Source organism: Rattus norvegicus, chromosome 1 (genome assembly GCF_036323735.1).
Source record: "Rattus norvegicus strain BN/NHsdMcwi chromosome 1, GRCr8, whole genome shotgun sequence".
Lineage (NCBI taxonomy): Eukaryota > Metazoa > Chordata > Mammalia > Rodentia > Muridae > Rattus > Rattus norvegicus.
Window position 1 is genome coordinate 5,055,021 of NC_086019.1, and position 18,258 is coordinate 5,073,278.

The 18,258-nt window shown below is 45.8% G+C and overlaps 1 protein-coding gene across 4 annotated transcripts in view; it reads right to left on the bottom strand.

The window, feature by feature from the left end:
• The window catches only part of Sash1 (SAM and SH3 domain containing 1), a 298,571-nt gene that overhangs the window by 114,814 nt on the left and 165,499 nt on the right, over positions 1-18,258 (bottom strand). For all 4 annotated transcript variants that reach the window (XM_039101481.2, XM_039101480.2, XM_039101479.2 and 1 more), the window contains exon 2: positions 11,982-12,110. In XM_039101481.2, coding sequence (XP_038957409.1) covers positions 11,982-12,110 — 129 coding nt within the window. The remainder of the gene's footprint in view (positions 1-11,981; positions 12,111-18,258) is intronic.

Here is an 18,258-nt window from a genome sequence, read left to right on the forward strand (position 1 = left end):
CAGAGTCCCCAGCCGTAGGCAGGGGCCTTGCTCTCCCAGGCCACTCCAAGCAGACCGTCCCTTTCACTGACACTGTGACTTTCACTTCCGTCCTGCCAACCTAGGCTTTCAACCCATCTCCGTGAGAACAGGTGAGTACTGGAGGCTGAAGTCTGCTGGACACAGATCCCTGTCACCACGACCGAGTGTGACTAACCTGATCTCTATCTGTGAGTGTCTAGTCCCTCTGTAACATGACCTGCCTGACACATGGCTGTGCTTCCTACCCTAACAGCAAGTTCTTTGTGGTACCAAATTACGAAAACACACCAGAACTCCACAAAGCACTTGGTTTCCTTTTCTCTCGTTACCGTTTCCCAACACTTACTCCTGAGTAAAACATATCACGCTTGGGGGTGGGGGATAGGGGCCAAAGCATTTATAAGATACAAAAAAAAAAAAATCTGTTACTTTGCCTGCTGATTAATATACATAATTTTTTAGTTAAAATATTATGGGACTTGAGAGCTGGAGAGATTGCTCAGTGGTTAGAGCACTGTCTGCTCTCCCAGAGGTCCTGAGTTCAATTCCCAGCAAACACATGGTGGCTCACAACCACCTGTAATGAGGTCTCATGTCCTCTTCTGGCATGCAGGCACACATATGGATAGAGCGCTCATATACATAAAATAAATAAATCTAAAAAAAATATTATGGGACTTTCTAAAATCAGGTTGCCTTATTAAAACACTTTGTTTAAAAAGAAAAAAAGTTTATAGGGCCAGCAATATGGCTCAGCCGGTAATGGTGCTTGCCACCAAGCCTGACAACCTGAGTTCAATCCCTGGACCCATGTTGGAAAGAGAATCAACTCCTTGCAAGTTATCCTCTAAGTTCCACATGCATGTACGCTTGCCTGCATGAGTGTTTTCTCTCTCTCTCTCTCTCTCTCTCTCTCTCTCTCTTTCTCTGAAGGGAACAAACAAATGGAAAAATAGAAGAAAATCATTTTAAAAATGAAAACAGCTACAGGTAAAAACTAAAATATCTTTATCTTAATTCAACTTGTCAAATGGGAATTTTCCTGAAGTCTTTTCTGTTGCGTTCTAAAAGAATACAAAGATTACAAACCAAACGCAGTGACAGTGCAGGTATCCTGGTGAGTTGTATATCAACCTGACACAAGCTAGAGTTGTCTGAAAGGAGGGAACTTGATTGAGAAGAGACCTCCATAAGATCCAGCTGTAGGGCGTTTCCTTAATTCAGGATTGATGGAGGAAGGCCCAGCCCACTGTGGGTGGGGCCATCCCTGAGCCGGTGATCTAAGTTCTACAGAAAGCAGGTTGAGCAACCTAGGGGGAGCAAGCCACTAAGGAGCATCCCTCCATGGTCTCTGCATCAGCTCCTACCTTCAGTTCTTGCCATTTTTTGAGTTCTTGCCCTGAATTCCTGTGATGATGAACCGTAATGTCCCTTCCCAAGTTGCTTTTTGGTCATGGTGTTTCATTACAGCAATAGAAACCCTAAGACAGCAGGTCTGTAAACCCCAACTGCTCAGGACACCAAAGTAGGACAACCAAATCAAGGCCAGTCTGGGCTGAGAACATAGCTAGCCCATATAAGGAGAAGGAGGAGGAGGAGGAGGGAGAAAGAGGGGGAGGAGAAGGAAGAGAAGAGGAGGAGAAGGAAGAGGAGGAGGAGGAAGAAGAAGAGGAGGAAGAGGAGGAGGAAGAGGAAGAGAAGGGAGAAGAGGAAAAGAAGGAAGAGGGAGGAGGAGGAGAAAGAAGAGGAAGCAGAGGAGGAAAAAGAAGGAGGAGGGGAGAGAAGGAGGAGGAGGCAGGAGGAGAATGAGAAGAAAAGGAGGAGAAAGAAGAGCTAGCAAGACAGCTGAGCGGGTAAGGAGTTACTAAGCCTAACAACAGGAGTCAGTCCCTGGAACCAGCATGGGAGGAAAGAACTGATCCCTGTAAGTCCCCCCTACACACACACTGTCAGTGAAGGATATTCACCAAAGGTCCAGGCTGGGGAGCATAGTGGATTGGGCCATGCCCATAGGGTTAGATCATCTCCCCTTCTGGATCACTGGTTTTTGCCTCTGTCCCGTAGATTACATACAACTGTTCAGACCCACCCCACAGGTCATTAGAAGAACTCAATAAGGTAAGAGGCATGGAAGCCTTATCAGGCCTAACGTGCTTTTTAAAATGTCACTTCGGTAATTATCAGCGTGGCTATTACCACGGCCTCCTTCACTCCAGTCCGTCGCAGCAAATAAAACACCCTGAGATTGAGACGCGCAGAGCAGTCTAGGCAACGACGCAGGGTGTATCACTGGATAATTATAACATCACTGACATGTGAGGATTCATCAAAAAACATTAACTAGTAAAATTTCCCTTAAGTTACAATTCTCCCTTATAAAGAGAGGCTCGATCTCCCTGAGTTAAGTGCCTGCCTCCAAGCAAACACTCAGTTAAAGCAGAGAAGCGGATTCTGACAGGCCAAAGAGATCAAAGGAATAGCTTAGAGAAGAGAAGCCCAGGACCAAGGAGAAAGGGCAAACACAAACAAATAGGCACACCCTTTGAAATCACAGATGGAAATCCGTCTTCCTCTGGGCATCTTTGTTGAGAGAGCACCGCGCACATTAGAAAAATAACACACACACACACACACACACACACACACACACACACACCCCGCAAACACATCCAGATGTTCGCGAATATTCATGACGCGCTTCCAATTTGGTCTGGACTTGTCTTTGATTTATTTTTGATTAAGTTTCATCGGCTTCTGGTGGATTCCCTGAGATAAATGGTGCAGTGCCGTAGCAGCGCAAATTTAGAGCATCTTCATATTTTACGTAATTGCAGAAAGTCTCTCCAACTCCCCCTTTATAAATGAATAATTTATCCACAGGCCGTGGAAGGCCAAGGCTAGAATCCTGACTCTGAACTCTAATTTTACTGCTAAATATATTAAATTAAGTCTCCACTTGTAATATAGGGCCTGACATTTAGGGGAGGTAGGGCTACAAATGGACAGATCAAGGGGGCGGTGATGTTAGCACGGGATCTTCTTTGATGAGTAAAGCAGGGTATATTACAGATGGTGGTGTTGTCCCCAAGATGTATGTCAGTACATGGCTGCGTCTTACCAGATTCTACACACATGGTTGAAAAGCAGACCCAACCAATGACACAAAACAAACGTTATGGACACTTCGCTATCTTGCTTTCCTCTTCTTAAAAATGCTTGTAGAGGCCATGCCTGTAACCCCAGCATTCAGGATGCCGAGGCGTTGGGACCTTCGAAAATTCAAAGGTCGCCTGCAAGTACCAAGTCAGTCTGGGCTACACAGAAAGGCCCTGCCTCAAAAGGCCTAAGTGGATGAATGGATAAATAAATACAAACCTTGAAACTTCCAAACTAAGCAAAGAAACAACAACAACAACTGCAAATCAAAACATCCTGCTGAAATGGGTACGATAATCTGAAAAGGTTTTCAAAACACAGCTACCCAAAGTACTTGCTAATGAGGCTGGGCAGTATCTCACTGAAATAGCATTTGCAAGGTACATACAAGGCTTGAGGTTAAATCCCTACGCAGCGTGTAAATGAATAAATGAATGCATAGGTGTGTGTGTGCACATGTGTGTATGTGTGTGCACACGTGTACATGTGTGCATGTGTACATGTATGTATGTGAACATGTGTGTGCATGTGTACATGTGTGTGCATGTGTGTGCCTGTATGTGTGTGTGTGCTCATCTGTAGATATTTTTTTTTGGGATTCAGACCTGGGACAAACAGTTGAAGTACACATTTAATGTACCAAAGCAGACCTGCATCCCTCCATCCCTACCTCTACAGACAGGCCCTCTACCCTGAATTTTCTAGCCCAGAGGGTGGGCTTCCCCTCCACCAGAAGCTTTTTTCTATATAATCCAGACATTTGGGGCTTTCTCTTTCACTGTATGAGCTGTTTTCTCTCTTTCTCTTTCCCCTAGCTTCTGTCTCCCTGCACTGCACTGCCCATGGTGACTTCCCTGGACTGGTTCCTTGGGACCAGTGAACCCACCTGAGAGTGGCTTCCCAACAAACCTGCCTTTAGGCTTGAATTGACTCATTTCTTGGGTGAAGAATAATTTATCTTTCTTTTTTTTTCCTGCCAGAGCTGAGGTAGGACTTCAGTCTACGACATGGATCTGTGGACCAAGGGAGTCAATGCAGCTATGATATCCTCGGCAAAGCTCACAACCCAGCCCCAGGCGACCACTGATCCAGATTCTCCATAGACCTGTCTGTGACCCAATTCCAGATGCTAACTTTCCCCATGCTCCAAGCAGGAGCCTGGAAGACAGATGGGCTACTTGTCTTAGGCCCATCGAGTCTTTGCCACAGCTCTCACATCTGACCTCAGACTGTCTTATCAAATGACATCATAGACGTAGCCTGGAAACTTCAACTTCTCCCTTTGACTGCCTGAAAACACATATACACACACACACACACACACACACACACACACTCACACACACACTCACACACACTCACACACACTCACACACATACTCACACACACTCACACACTCACGCACACACTCAAAATATCTGAGAAGGCAACTTTAAAAGAAAAAGAAAGAAAAATTAATTTTAGCTCACAGTTTGGGAGTCCATGATCACTCTGCTCTCTACTCCTTCAGGACCCACTACAAATGCTGAGCTTGATCCCCATGGCAGGAATCATATGACGAGGCATGGTGACAGGAGGCAAAGAGCAGAAAAAGGGAGGGGACCTCTTTTGCTCTTCTAAATCACGAACCCCAGGTCTTCTAAACCTATCTCCTCCAACAGGTCCGACTTCTACTCCCCCTCAACTCCCAATAGTGCCATTAAATTATGACTTTATCAACCAATCACTTCCAAACACCCCACCCGCTTACAGCCAAGCCATTTAAGAATAAGCCCTTGGGGACAGTTTGCAATCAACCCCAACACACATTCCTTCAAATTGTGTTTCATTCCAAGACCAAACCGCCTCTCGAGTGTTACAAATTAAACATTTTTTAATAGCATGTAATTAGCCCATGATTAGCACTGTAATCTTCCACATTTTTTTAAGTGATGGTTAAATGTAAACATTTAGATCACACTACAATTTTGGCCACTCGGTTTTACTATTCCAGGGTTCCAAAAAAAGCTCTGGCCCGGCCTTTACTGGAAAGGACTAGCAACGTCGCCTGTGTGCCTCCTGCCCCGGGGAAGCGCTCATTTTCCCCACAGATCTTTCCCTTGAGTTTCTAGACTTTTCTCTTCCCAGCTGATGTGAATTTTATTAGCATTCAGAAAGACTCTCAGACCTACATAAGTAGAAACAAGAAATCACTCCCCTTTTGACAGTTACTTATACTTAAATATTTTTTTAGATATTTATTTACACACACACACACACACACACACACACACACACACACACACACACACATACGCTGTGCTCATGGCGGGGTAGGGGGCAGAATCTCAGGTAGCTTCCTGCTTTGTTTTTGTTTTTGTTTTGTTTTGTTTTGTTTTTTTGAGGCAGGATCTCTTACTAAAGCTGAAGCTCACCCATTGCCTTCAGCAACTGGCTAGTGGGCTCCAGAGATCCCCTTGTCTATACCAACTACCAGCATCAGGATTACTGATAGGGACAAACCACACTTCCTGGCTTTTACATGCATCCCAAGGGTCTGAATTCAGGTCACCCTGTCTGAGTGGCAGGCCCAGTATAGGACGCTTAGTCATTTCTTCAACCGGGCGTGTTTATATTTTAAACAGAAGACGTTTAGGGTGTTCTCTTCTTGGTGTCTTTTATCAATTCAAACTGAAACCAGTCACTTCTGTTCAGTCGTGAGCAAACCAACGAGGCTGCTGAGGTTGTTTCTGAAAAACAACACCACAACTGCAGGCCTCACACAACACCCAGGTAGGTGTCTGTGATCGCACAGACCGCAAAGACATCCGAGGAAAAGATGGACACCCGCAAATTCCTCGTTGGACTGGCAAAGCCCTTCTTATTAAACAGAGGTACTGTAGGCCAAGATCAAACCCAGCACCAAGACGATCTGTTTACGGTGACGTCCATGCCGTGCGATGCACAAAAAACTGCTGACAAAATCGGGACCGGCCATGGGGACACAAATGTGACTTTGTCTGAGAGGAGGCAGAGCAGGGGGCAGTGTTACCATCTGGCTTAAGATATAATGCCTCAGTGTGCGAATCACCCAGCAGAATGGACTTCAGGCTCCTGTCTCAGGCCCACTGATTCCGATTGCAATCTGCAAGTCAACAGTGGCCCAAAGCTAGTGAATAATGGAAGCTAACACAAGGCGAAACAGAACAAAACAAACGCCCTTCTGAGCGGCCAGCTTCGGAGGGCGGGGGCTCCAGCGGAGTAACTGAGGAGTGTGTGTAATGTGGTTGTCGGGGTTTTTTTGTCTGATGAAAACCAGATCGGGAACAGAAAAGGTTCAGATGTCCCTTATTCCCCGCTCTGGGAGCTTTCCCTAGCAACACCAGGATCCTGCAGATTAACCCAGATGACTTCATTTTCCCCTATACTTTCTAGAATATTCAGAAGCTCTGGTGTGCAGAAACTGTGATTCCCACATGGTCTGCTGTCCGCAAAGAAGACAATCAAAGACCATAAGGAAAAGCCCACGGAGGATGGGCTCATCACGCTCGTCTGTGCGAAGCTATGCCACACAAGAACAAGCTCACCTTGGCCCAGCTGGTCAATGAGGGGATTGGGGGGGAGAGTGTTGTCCGACAGACAAATCAGGATGGCATTCTGTTCGATCTCTTTCTGCATCTGATAACCCAGGGTCCCAGGGAGAGCATCAGGACTCTGTCCCCGTGTCACTCAGTCCTTGCTTTTGGCTGCTAGGAACATACCATACTCTGCAATGGTCTCTCGATTTTTGGCCTTCACCCAAACTAAGATCCTGACCTCCACCTTGGGTTATATGACATTATGCCCACCTCCTATGTTTAAAAAAAGAAAAAACCTTCCAAGTTCTTCATGCTTGGGAAGCCCAGGGGTCACTTCTAAGCTGCTTCCAAACTTTCCTCCCGAGCCAGGGACCTCTTCTGCATTCCTTTGCAACCTCCAAACAGTCTGTTAGCTTCCCTCATGCCCACCACATTCGGAGCTCTTTTTTGGGCAGAGAGAAGACCTTTACTTGGCATCTCTGGAAGCACTAAAATGCCAACCAAGTGTAGGCTCTACACTCACTAAACATGTTCAGCTGATTCCGTACATAGACAGTCTCAACAAATGGGTATCAGGATGGGTGTGTGTATGTATATGTGTGTACATGCATATATACATATAAATATGCATTTACTTGAGAGAACTGGATGACTGTGAGTTTGCATTTTTGCCTTAAAAGAGTCATAACAGTGCGGTCGGAGGAGGGTATAAAGACGAGATCAGAGGACGCTGGGACCTGCCAAGGATGGGGGTCACGCACAGGAAACTCACTGTCACTTGTGTTTATGTGTGTTTGAAATTTCCCCAAACAAAAAGCTAAAGTCCCAACTCCCCTGCGCTCATGTGGGTAGATATTAATGAAGTATCAATCGTGGAACCTCTTCGGCACTCCTACAGGAATGCTTGAACTCAGAAGAGGAAGAAGGAAAAGAAACAAACAGTTCTCAGTCACTTAGGGTGACCTCCAGTTTGTTTTACTTACTCCTCTTAACGATGAGACAGTTTAGATGGCAAACTTGAGGCTTGGTGATGAAGAAGTGAAACAGACAGAATTAACTCCCCAGTCCTTCTGCCTCAACTTCCTAAGTGCTAGGACTACAGATGTCTACCACCGTATTTGCTGTTATTGCTGCTGTATTACCTAAGAGTTGTATTTGGGAAGATGACCTCACTACGACTTAACCTGAAAAAAATGAAATTATTCAAATTGCAAGAAACAGTAACTATAACCAAAAAGCATTCCACACATCAAAAACTGAGGTGCTGACATTCCTCTCCCAGTGCTAGCTTGTTACTTATGTTTCTACTATCCAAAGGTCTGGGTAAGTCTCTACCTGGTTCCCTTTCTCTTGTACACACATCACCGTGATAACAGTTTGGCAGAAACTCCAGGCCAGGCTTCAGCTGCCAACAAACACGGTCGACCTCAGGTCACCATTTCTGTGTCAGCCCTAAACTGCACCAAGGACCACACAAGCCTGTCTTCTGCAAAACTCCAAACTGTCTTAACCTCAAAGACACCGAGGAAGCTAAAGCTTCCACAAATGAGAGGCCGCCGCCTCGAGCGTGTCCTCTTTCCTGGCCAGGGTGCCGCTTTGACAGATGTCAGACTTAGCATCACTAGAGATGAGCCCATTATGGACTTGGAACGCTGCGGCCTCTTCTGATTGCATCTTCTCCCAGCCAAAAATAATCACATGGTGCTTAGGGAGGTGCCAAATGTGTGGAAAGATGGGCCTCTTCCCCGCGGCTCACAAACACTAATGTCCTTATCCCCAGTAGAAGCCGTGGCTGCTGTCCAAACATACCATACCTTTAAGGCCTATTTGGTACTAAGCGAAAAATATTCCCTCATCCATACTTCTGCGTGTCCTGTGGAGGTCCTACCCGTCCGTACTCCCTGTTTCCTTCCTTACAACTGGCCCCAAGGACAGGCTACCAAATATATTCTACTCAGATCCTTAAGAAATCATTTATAGCATCTAGTCCAGAAAGTTAATCACTACCGTAATTATCAAAACCTTCTATTTTTCAGGGCTAACTCAAACATCACTGTAGGGAAGTCATCCTTCTGGTTTGTTTGTCCTTCAGCTGACATGTAATTAGCACTTAGGGACAATACAGGGTCCTCACCCCTGACTAAGCCAAATATAAATATCTAAGTAGGTTTCTACAGAATTTTTTTTTCTCAATTCCCAAAAATTTACCCTGAAGATTTAGAATAAAGAAATCCACAATATGATTTGGCCTGTTACCCCAAACTCAATGTTAGTGTTCTGTTTTTTTTGTTTGTTTTTGTTTGTTTGTTTGTTTTTGTTTTGGTTTGGTTTGGTTTGGTTTTTTTGTTTTTTGTCTTTTGTTTTTTGATACAGGGGCCCACGTACAGGATGGCCTCCAACTAGCTACGTAGCTGAGGGTGACTTTTAATTCTTGATCCTCTGGTCTCTACTTTTTCAAGGGCAAGGATTATAGGTATACACCAAGACAGCCAGCATGTGTAGTCCTGGGAACTAAACTCAGTTTCCTGCATGCTAGGCAAATGCTCCTGTCAACTGATCTGTACTCCCAGTCCACTGAAGCTGCCTTCTCAAAGACTGTGCGACCCATGACGCACATCACCGTTTCTCCTGTGAGTGTCTTAGGCTCCTAATCAATGACGATGCCTTTATTGCTTTGGATGGCTTATTGTCCGCAAAACCACCTCTCAGTTGGCTTTTCCAGGGCAGCCTAGGAAGGCAGAATATGGCTCCAAGTCATTGGGCATGAAGCTTCCACAACAGGTAAGCACTGAGTTGATGATGTCTGATTTATTTGAAGGAAGACCTGAGAGTCTAGAAATACACGTAAAGTTCAGATGGAATTGGCGGGGAGTGGGGGGGGGTGGTGGGTTTAGCGCAGAAAGTTGCAGTTGTAGTAGAAAAGGAATGGACATTAGTCCAAACCATGACAAGCTAACCACCAAGACAGGGGGATTGTAAGCAAGAGGCTGGCACGGTACGTGTGGCCTGATGAAGGGAGGAACCTGAACTCCATCTAACATGGCTTTCTAGGCTTTGGCGCTCAGTGAACGGCACTGGAAAAATCCAGCTGATAACCTGGCCAGCAGCAGCTCAAACAATAATCACCTTTACACTCTGACTTGCTTGGAATTGCCGGGAAGAAGACCTGACTGTGCCCCTCTGGAGTCCTACTGATCTCTCTAACTACAGTTTAAAAATGAAGCGTCAACTTCCCAGCCTGCTTCAAATTAGCTCCCATCAATTTTCCCCACCACCACCTTTGATGGGGACTAATTAAGCTCCTGTGATTCCCCCCCCCCCCCAGACTGTCTTTCTCTGCTCTGGAAGAGAGCATACCAAATTAGGCCCATCTGTCTAAACAGGAAGAATGCTGCTTATCCCACCAACAGACTTCTCGTCCTACTGAGAAGTGGCCTTGGGGGGATTCCCAAATGGCATGGGGAACTACAGTAACCCCAAACCTACACAAGCCAGAATTCTGAGTAGAGCAGCTTAATGCTGTGTCAGCCGCCATCTACCCAGTCCACAGCCATCATTTCCTCACATGATGAGATGTCTGGGGAGACTGTATACTGTGCTGTGAGACTGTCATGCATCCCAGCTCTAAATGACAATGATCAAGAATTAAGGACCAGGGCTAGAGCTCAATGGTAAAGCACTGGCTTAGCATGTGCAAAGGACCTAGATTCATTCCCTAACTCTGCAAAACAAACAAACAATAAGTAAATAATAATGGGGAGGGGGTGTGGTTGGAAAGATGGCTCAGTGGTTAAGAGCACTGGCTGCTCTTCCAGGGGTGCTGGGTTCAGTTCCCAGCAACCACATGGTGGCTCACAACCATCTGTAATACACACCTCTTCCGGTGTGTGTCAAGACAGAACACTCAAATGCATTAAATGAATGGATGAATGAATGAATGAGTGGTGTGCCTCCATTGGCAGAGTGCTTGTCTAGCATATGTGAAGTCTTCGGTGCCATCCAGAGCACTACATAAGCCCAGCTAGGTGGTCGGTAATCTCAGCCCTTAGGCACGGGGATCAGAAATTCAGGATCATTTCTTCCTAGTTAGTTAAGTTCAAGGCTAGAATAAAATACATGGAAACTCTGTCTCAAAAAATAAAATAGGGACAACAAGATGGCTCAGGGAGTAAAGGAGCTTGTCACCAAGCCTCATAACCTGCATTTGACACCCCTCCCACCCCGGGATTGAGGGAGAAAGAAAGAGAACTGTGCCATCCACACAGACAAGAGGACAGCTTTAAGAGGAATTGATGTCTTGGCAATGACAATGCCAAATGCCACACTGGTCATGGTGTTAGGCTCCCCAGACAAGATCTTTCTGTCCCCGACTGACACAGCTCATTCTCAGTCACCTTTCTTTAGCTAATACGCAGGCTCAGAAATCACGGAGTTGGGCACAGAGGAGGAAAATGTAACCTGAAGGCTGGCAAGCTGACAAGAGCACTTGTCCCCAAGCCTGATGACCTGCATTTGATCCTATCACCCACCTCTGGGAGTTGTCCTCTGATCCTTACCTGTGTGCCCCACAGCACCCAAGCACGCCCTCACTGCCTGGGAGGGAAGTTATGACTGACTCCCTGTCTCTTTAAATTTCAGTTTATGTTTTAAACACTCACCGGCAGAGAACTTACCTAACTCATACAAGGCTCTGAATTCAATCCCCAGCATCCATGGGTGGTTGGGTTGGGGTAAAAAAACCAGGGAGGAAAAAGAAGGAAAGAACTTGCCTTGACAGGTCCTCAGCTGGTAGTAACAAACCACAGTAGCATCTGGCCAATAATATTAATAACCTTTTTCTTTATGAAGGGGGGAGGGGGGAGAAAAGGAGAGGGAAGAAAGGAAGAATGGAGGGAAAGAGGGAGGGGAGAAGGAAGGAAGGGAGGGAGGGAGGGAGGGGGAGGGGAGGGGAGTGGAGGGGAGAAGAAGGGAGAGGAGAGGAGAGGAGAGGAGAGGAGAGAAGAGATCTAACCTTTCCACAACTGTATAGGATTGGTCATATTGCCCCAGTCAACACTCATTCAGAAGAACAAGAACAAAGCTGGTCTTTTGGGCATCTGCCATATCACCACACCTAGCCAAGGAGCCCACAGACTGAGCCTGCAGGCACAGTTGTGCTGTAAGACTGACCAAGGGACTGCAAGGCTGGAGGCAACGATGGGAACTGCCCACTGGGCAGCAGCCACATCCCACAGATGCACACTCACCACATCAAGGTCCTGGGAAACGCGCCGTTTCCGAAGCTCCTCCATCCGCTCACACACATCAGAAAAGCAGGTATTGTAATAATCTGCGTACTGCTGGGCCAGGTCATCAATGTTTCCCAGGGAACCATCCTGAGGAAGGAAGAGACAGGAAAAGGAGAGAGGTGGTCAGGTCAGCCTACTCTGGAAAAGTCACATAGCATCTAATTGCCTGCTAACAAGTGTTTATAATATATATATATATATATATATATATATATATATATATATTACACACACACACACACACACACACACACACACACACACACACTCATGGGCCAGGCTGTTTTACTTGTGAGACACAATGCCCAGGATAGTCCTCTGGAATGGGACCAGGTCTCTTCCTTATTGTATTTTTGGGTAAGCTAGCTCCTATAACCCACTCATAGCCGCCTAACATGGCTGAAAGAAGAGCCACCAGAGAAGCAAGTGCAGTTAGCTGATTCTGCAACAGGCTCACTGGTTCCCAACCATGGCCATGGCTGTATAGAATTTCCCAGAGAACTAATGAAAGACCCAGATGTCCGAACTCTGAATAAAGCCTAGGACTCCAGACTCCATGGGAGGAGGAGGCTACGTGGAGGTCATACAGAATCCCCTCACAGGAGACAGGAAAATAGAAAGCCTTTCGTCACTTGTGCCTGCTAGGAGCCGTCGTTCACCGTTGTCATCATTAATATTCATGATATTCATTAGATTTGTTATTTATTAGACATTCAGGCCCAAGAGCACAAGGCACCAGTTCACCTGAATAAACAGGGAAACATGTCGCTCGTTTCTCTGCAGAGGCAGACTCCCAGGCAGTGCTACGGGTTTGCATCCATTCCTGTGATCTCTCAGTTATCTAGACTGGAACTCATTTCTCAGGCTCTCGGTGACACTGAGTTAATGACAGCGCCTGCCAGTCAGTGAGCAAGAGCAGAGCGTCCCCTCTGCACACGCGGTCTGCCTGATGCACGGCGAATGTGCCATCCTCCCTTGCCCAAGAGGTGATCATCCTGCAGTTTTCCTCGAAGCCTGTGGATCCCTCAACGCACGTCTGAACACGCACACACAGAGAAATGCTACATGGGTCTGAGCGATGCGTGCCTTTTATCCTGTCTTCCGTGCCAAAGATACCTCCCTTCCTCTGTTCCTTTATCTCCCGCACACCAGGACAGCGAAGAAGGACACGATTTTGTTAAGACAGCCACAGAAAGCACAACTTACAGATGACCTATAATTCATTCACACCCGATTGTCCACACTGCAGACTGGTCACCAGCCCCTTGGGTTATTAATGCCAGTGCACTGCGGGTAGCAACAGATCTTCACAGCAAAGCATCCTTCCAGCTAGCAGAAGCCTCCCGAAGCCTTCCTGTGCACACATAAGCCTTGCCCAGGAGGTCTAAGGACAAGAGAGCCAGAGACCATCTTGTTCTATTTGGGCTTTTTTTTTTTTTTTTTTTTTTTTTTAAATTTTAGGAACTAAGTTGGGCACGGGACACAGAAATCGAAATAAACGGTTCTCTAGAAATGTCCCTTCCTCTCGACCACTCACACATTCTACCTCAGCGTTCCTAGCACACAGAGGGGCAAGGCCAGTAAGTTCTGTGAGTATTTGAACATGTCTAGGCAAACGTTTGTCTCCAAATACAAATAAAACCGTCTGGGAAAAAGGAAAAACAAAAAAAAAACCAAAAAAACAAAAAAAAACAAAAACAGGCTAGACCCAGCAGAAGAGGAGGGAGTCCATCATCTACCTTCCAGGTTTCCAGTAGGGAACAATGGCAAGATGGAGAAATGGGGTGCCCTCCTCAGTGTCTGTTGTCTGAGGAGGGGCAAGACTCAAAACACTGGCAGAGAATTCAGTGGCATGAGTCAGAGCCCCGATTCCAACAACCAGGCCTCTGGAGAATACTAAGTTCTTCACTTTCTAGGTCTTTCCACATTGTGATGTTATCCTTCCCCAGAAATTTCTGTCTCCATCGATCATGGAAGTGACACACTTGTCACACTGGGCCAAATACACTAGCCCTATCTTCTAATACCCAACCAAATGGGCTCACTGAATGTGTCAAACTTCATGTTTCCCCTTACCTGCTATTTGTGTGTGTGTGTGTGTGTGTGTGTGTGTGTGTGTGTGTGTGTGTGTGTGTGTCGCGCTCATGCTCATATGTGCATGCAGGGTCCACTGAAGCCTGAAGAAGGTACTAATCTCCCGTACCTAGAATTACAGACAGTTCTGAGCTCTGTGTGGGTGCTAGAAACCAATCCTGGGTCCTCTGCAAGAACAGTAATTGAGCTTAATTAACCCTGAGCCCTGGCCTGCTAGTCCTATATTCTATCACACACAGACAGACACACACACACACACACACACACACACACACACACACACACACACACACACCAGCATTTGATGGTTATTGTGGTTCAACTGGGAGAGAGCTTGCCTGGTCTGCAAAGCCACAGGTTTGAGCTCCAGCAGGGCCTAGGGCTTCCTGCCTATAAATAGTCCCAGCACGCAGGAGGTGGGGGACAGGAGAATCTGAAGTACAAGATCATGGTCAGCTCCACTGAGAGCTGGAGGCCAGCCTGAGATACGTAAGACCCCGTCTCAAACAAACAAGAGATTCTTCTGTACAACTTTCCCCGATTGTGAACTGTACATTCAGTCACAACTGACTGTTTCTTTGAATTACTCCAGGCCTCCTGAAAGCATTAAAATACTTATAAAGATATATTCAAACTGTGTCTTGATTGTTTGTTTTACTCTCTCTATATCCTAAAGGACACTCTAGTACCCACCATCTAACACTGACTACTAATGGGTTTCTCACACCAACAGTTGGCTTTTCAGCTCCATTCTGCATCGCTCACAACTCCCCTAGTACTCTGGAGGCCTTAATAAACATTTCCTTCGCTCCTGAGGAAGCAAGCATCTGTTCTACTCTAATAAGGCCACAGCCAGCCCCGTATTTCACACCTTCGACACGGCCTTGTGGCCATTCTTCATGTGTCGCTCAGTGGGTTAAGAATTTAAAGTGGGGCCGCACAGCTGCCTTTGCATGTGCAAAAATCACTTTCCAGATGTGCCTGAGTCCCTGTAATTACTCCCTCTCTGTGTCATAACAGCCAAAGACTACAAGAATGCAAGTGTGCCGTAGCCACAAGATTATCTTTTTCTATGTACCAATCAAACAGAAATACCTGGTGATTTTCTCTTTATTCACTGGAACTCCAAGCTCTTAAATTAAAAAAAAGGAAACAAATCCAGGAAACTAGTAATAATGAAGAGGGAGGGAGGAGACCCCAGGCAATGATGAATTTTACGGTCTTGATGACAGGGACGCTTTCAATGCGAAGACTGGTCTCCAACCCACCCAGGTGTGTGCCCTAACTCTGCAAAGCTTTTTATAGGGCCATCAGCTCAATGTCTGCTCTCCTCTGGACATGTTTTTTTTCCCCCCCTGGGTGTGGCGGGGGGAGTGGGGAGCATTAATTTATGTTCTTTCAAAGCACTCTGCCGACCTCAGCATTACTTTGAAGGAACCTGCCCTTGTTTGAGAGAGCTACAGAGCTACTTCAGGAAAATATTTACCTCCACTAAATATCTGCAACCCAAGCCTGTGGGGGAATTTCAATAATGTTGCTTGCTGATCTGTTTCACACTGTATCTCCCTTTTTCTGTCTCAGTTTCTGAGGACAGGATCTCAATAGGCAGCAGGGGCTGGCCTCAAACTCGTGGTCATCCTGCTGTTGCCTCAGTCTCCTCAGTGCTGGAACGCCAGGTCTGAGCCAACACACCCAGCTTGCATCTTTCTTTGTGGAAATGCAAAATGCATCTTTCCCTACTCCACAAGGCTCACCTTAAGCGGCACTAATGTTATTAAATCACCTTCTAGCAAAAACTGTGACTCTATATCACATCTTCAGTTGCCATCATAAATACTATTAAGAAAATGCTGAAACATTTCTTTTTTTCCCTTTTAATGTATTTAGTGTTGGGAGTTAGAGAGATGGCCAGAGACTCAATGAGCGCTTGCTGCTCTTGCAGAGAACCAGAGTTCAGTTCCCAGCACCCACATCAGACATAGGCTTTTAACTGCCTCTACCTCTCCTGCTCCAGGAGATCTGACACCTCTGGCCTCCTCCAGCACCTACGCCACATGTACAGATCCTCCACACACCCCACGTAACTAAAAACACTATTTTAAGTAGTCAGTTTCTGGACTTGACTTATTAACTGCCTAATCTGTTTCATTTCCTTCTCTCTCTCTCTCTCTCTCTCTCTCTCTCTCTCTCTCTCTCTCTCTCTTTGGTTCTCATACATTAGACAAAGCCAGTCTACAGCCCGACTTTGGGAAGAAATTTAACTTCATTTCCTTAAAAGACCATTTAAGTAGATTGCTAAGTTTTGAGTCATATGATCTTCCAGTAAGTGTTTTCTTCCCCATTCCATGTTTATCAACGAGGAAAAAGGCTACGGGCAAATCTAACTGCCCCTTCCAAACTACAGAAGTAACACTTAGACAGAGACCGTGTGCATGAAAGCTGGGACGTACTAGACAGCTCAGTGGATGACAAGCTGTAGCCTGCTCCTGAGGCCAAGGAGCTCATTTATACCTGGCAACTTACACAACAAAAAGACACGGGGATAAAGCACTTTGAACACACAGTTCAGATTAGATAGACTGCTGCTGTGATTGGGGGGACGGGGTTGGGGGGACAAATACTTTGTTCACTCAACAACTGTTTTAACAGTATTTCTCAAATCTATCCCAGGAAAACTCTGTCTCTGGAAAATGTTAAAACTGAAGGGTCTAGGAACATAGAAGCCATGCGTATGGCTATTTTTGCTCTCCTCCCCCCAGATGTCTTTTATGGCTTAGAACATGTTTGACAGCCAAAGCAGAGCAAAGATCTTTGAAAACACCAAGAGCCAAGGTGAGACAGACCTTATGCGGAGTGCATGCAAATGCATGCAAATGAACCTGTAACAATGAGATGTGTTTTATGTAGATTATATGCAAATGAATGCAAATGAACCAATGGTCTTTGTATGTGTGTTGTATGTGTGCAAACGATGTGTATGCAAGTGCCCATGGAATCCAGAAGAGGGCATCAGATTTCCTAAAGCTGGAGTTACAGGTGGTCATGACCCGCCTGGTGTGTGTGTGTGTACTGGGAACCACACTCTGGTCCTCTGGAAAAGCAGTTATATCTTTAACTGTTGAGTCATTTCTCCAGAGCCCCTAATTTCTTATTTTATGTTTCTATAAAGGTAAGAGCCCTAAGAGAGAGCCTCAGTGTTTTGTTGTAACTTCTTAAGAGTTGAGGGAAGAAAGGAGAGCAAACTCCTGATGTATATTTTGTCCCTCTGTTTTTCTGTTCTTCTAAGTACATGCATGGTGTGCTTTACAGAATATAGATTGTGTGTGTTATTTATATTGCTCCCTTTTCCTCCGATAGAGACTGCATGAGTCCATGAATGTGTGTGTGTGTGCGCACACACACACACACACACACACACACACACACACACACACCCTACAAGCCAAACCCATTAAAAGAAACCAGTACACTGCAAGGAAGCCTAACTGATCTAAAATGAATTCCCTGTGTGTTTTCATCCTTAATTAGCTTGCTTAAAGGGTTTGTGCTGATGAAAGACTCTTAGCAGTCTCCCAGGTAAAACTGCTGCAAGCCTACAGCCTTAATTCTGGTTCCTGCGCTCGGCCTTACTGAACCCATGCTACAACACTGCTCAACCAACTCTCTCATCCCGTCCCATCCTGCTGTGTTTGTTTAGAGAAATGTATTAAACGTGTAATAACTGATCTCAAATAACTGACGAATCTCTAAGGCGTCATTTCCACTATTTCTAGAGATGGTTTGAACTGGACCACAGTCCAGGAAAAAGAATTAACACATACAGCTACATATCTACATTAAGGGGAGATTATGAGATCATGGGGATGGGAAAGCCTTGGGGAGGGTGAGCGCCCACACTGCAGATGGCTTGAGAAGGGCTGACTTCATGCCTTCCAGTTCCCTCTCCAAAATACCCAGAACTTACCAGAACCTATATAAGTAATTCTCACTTTGGCAAATGAGGTCCCACTATTGAGTGTAGGTGTGTCCCACTAATCACAAACTGTTCCTAAGAGAAGGCAGGAAGGAGCACTCCCTCCATCCTCAATGCTTAGCTCTCAAGGCTAAACCACTGGATTCCACATAATCTGGAGGAAAAAAA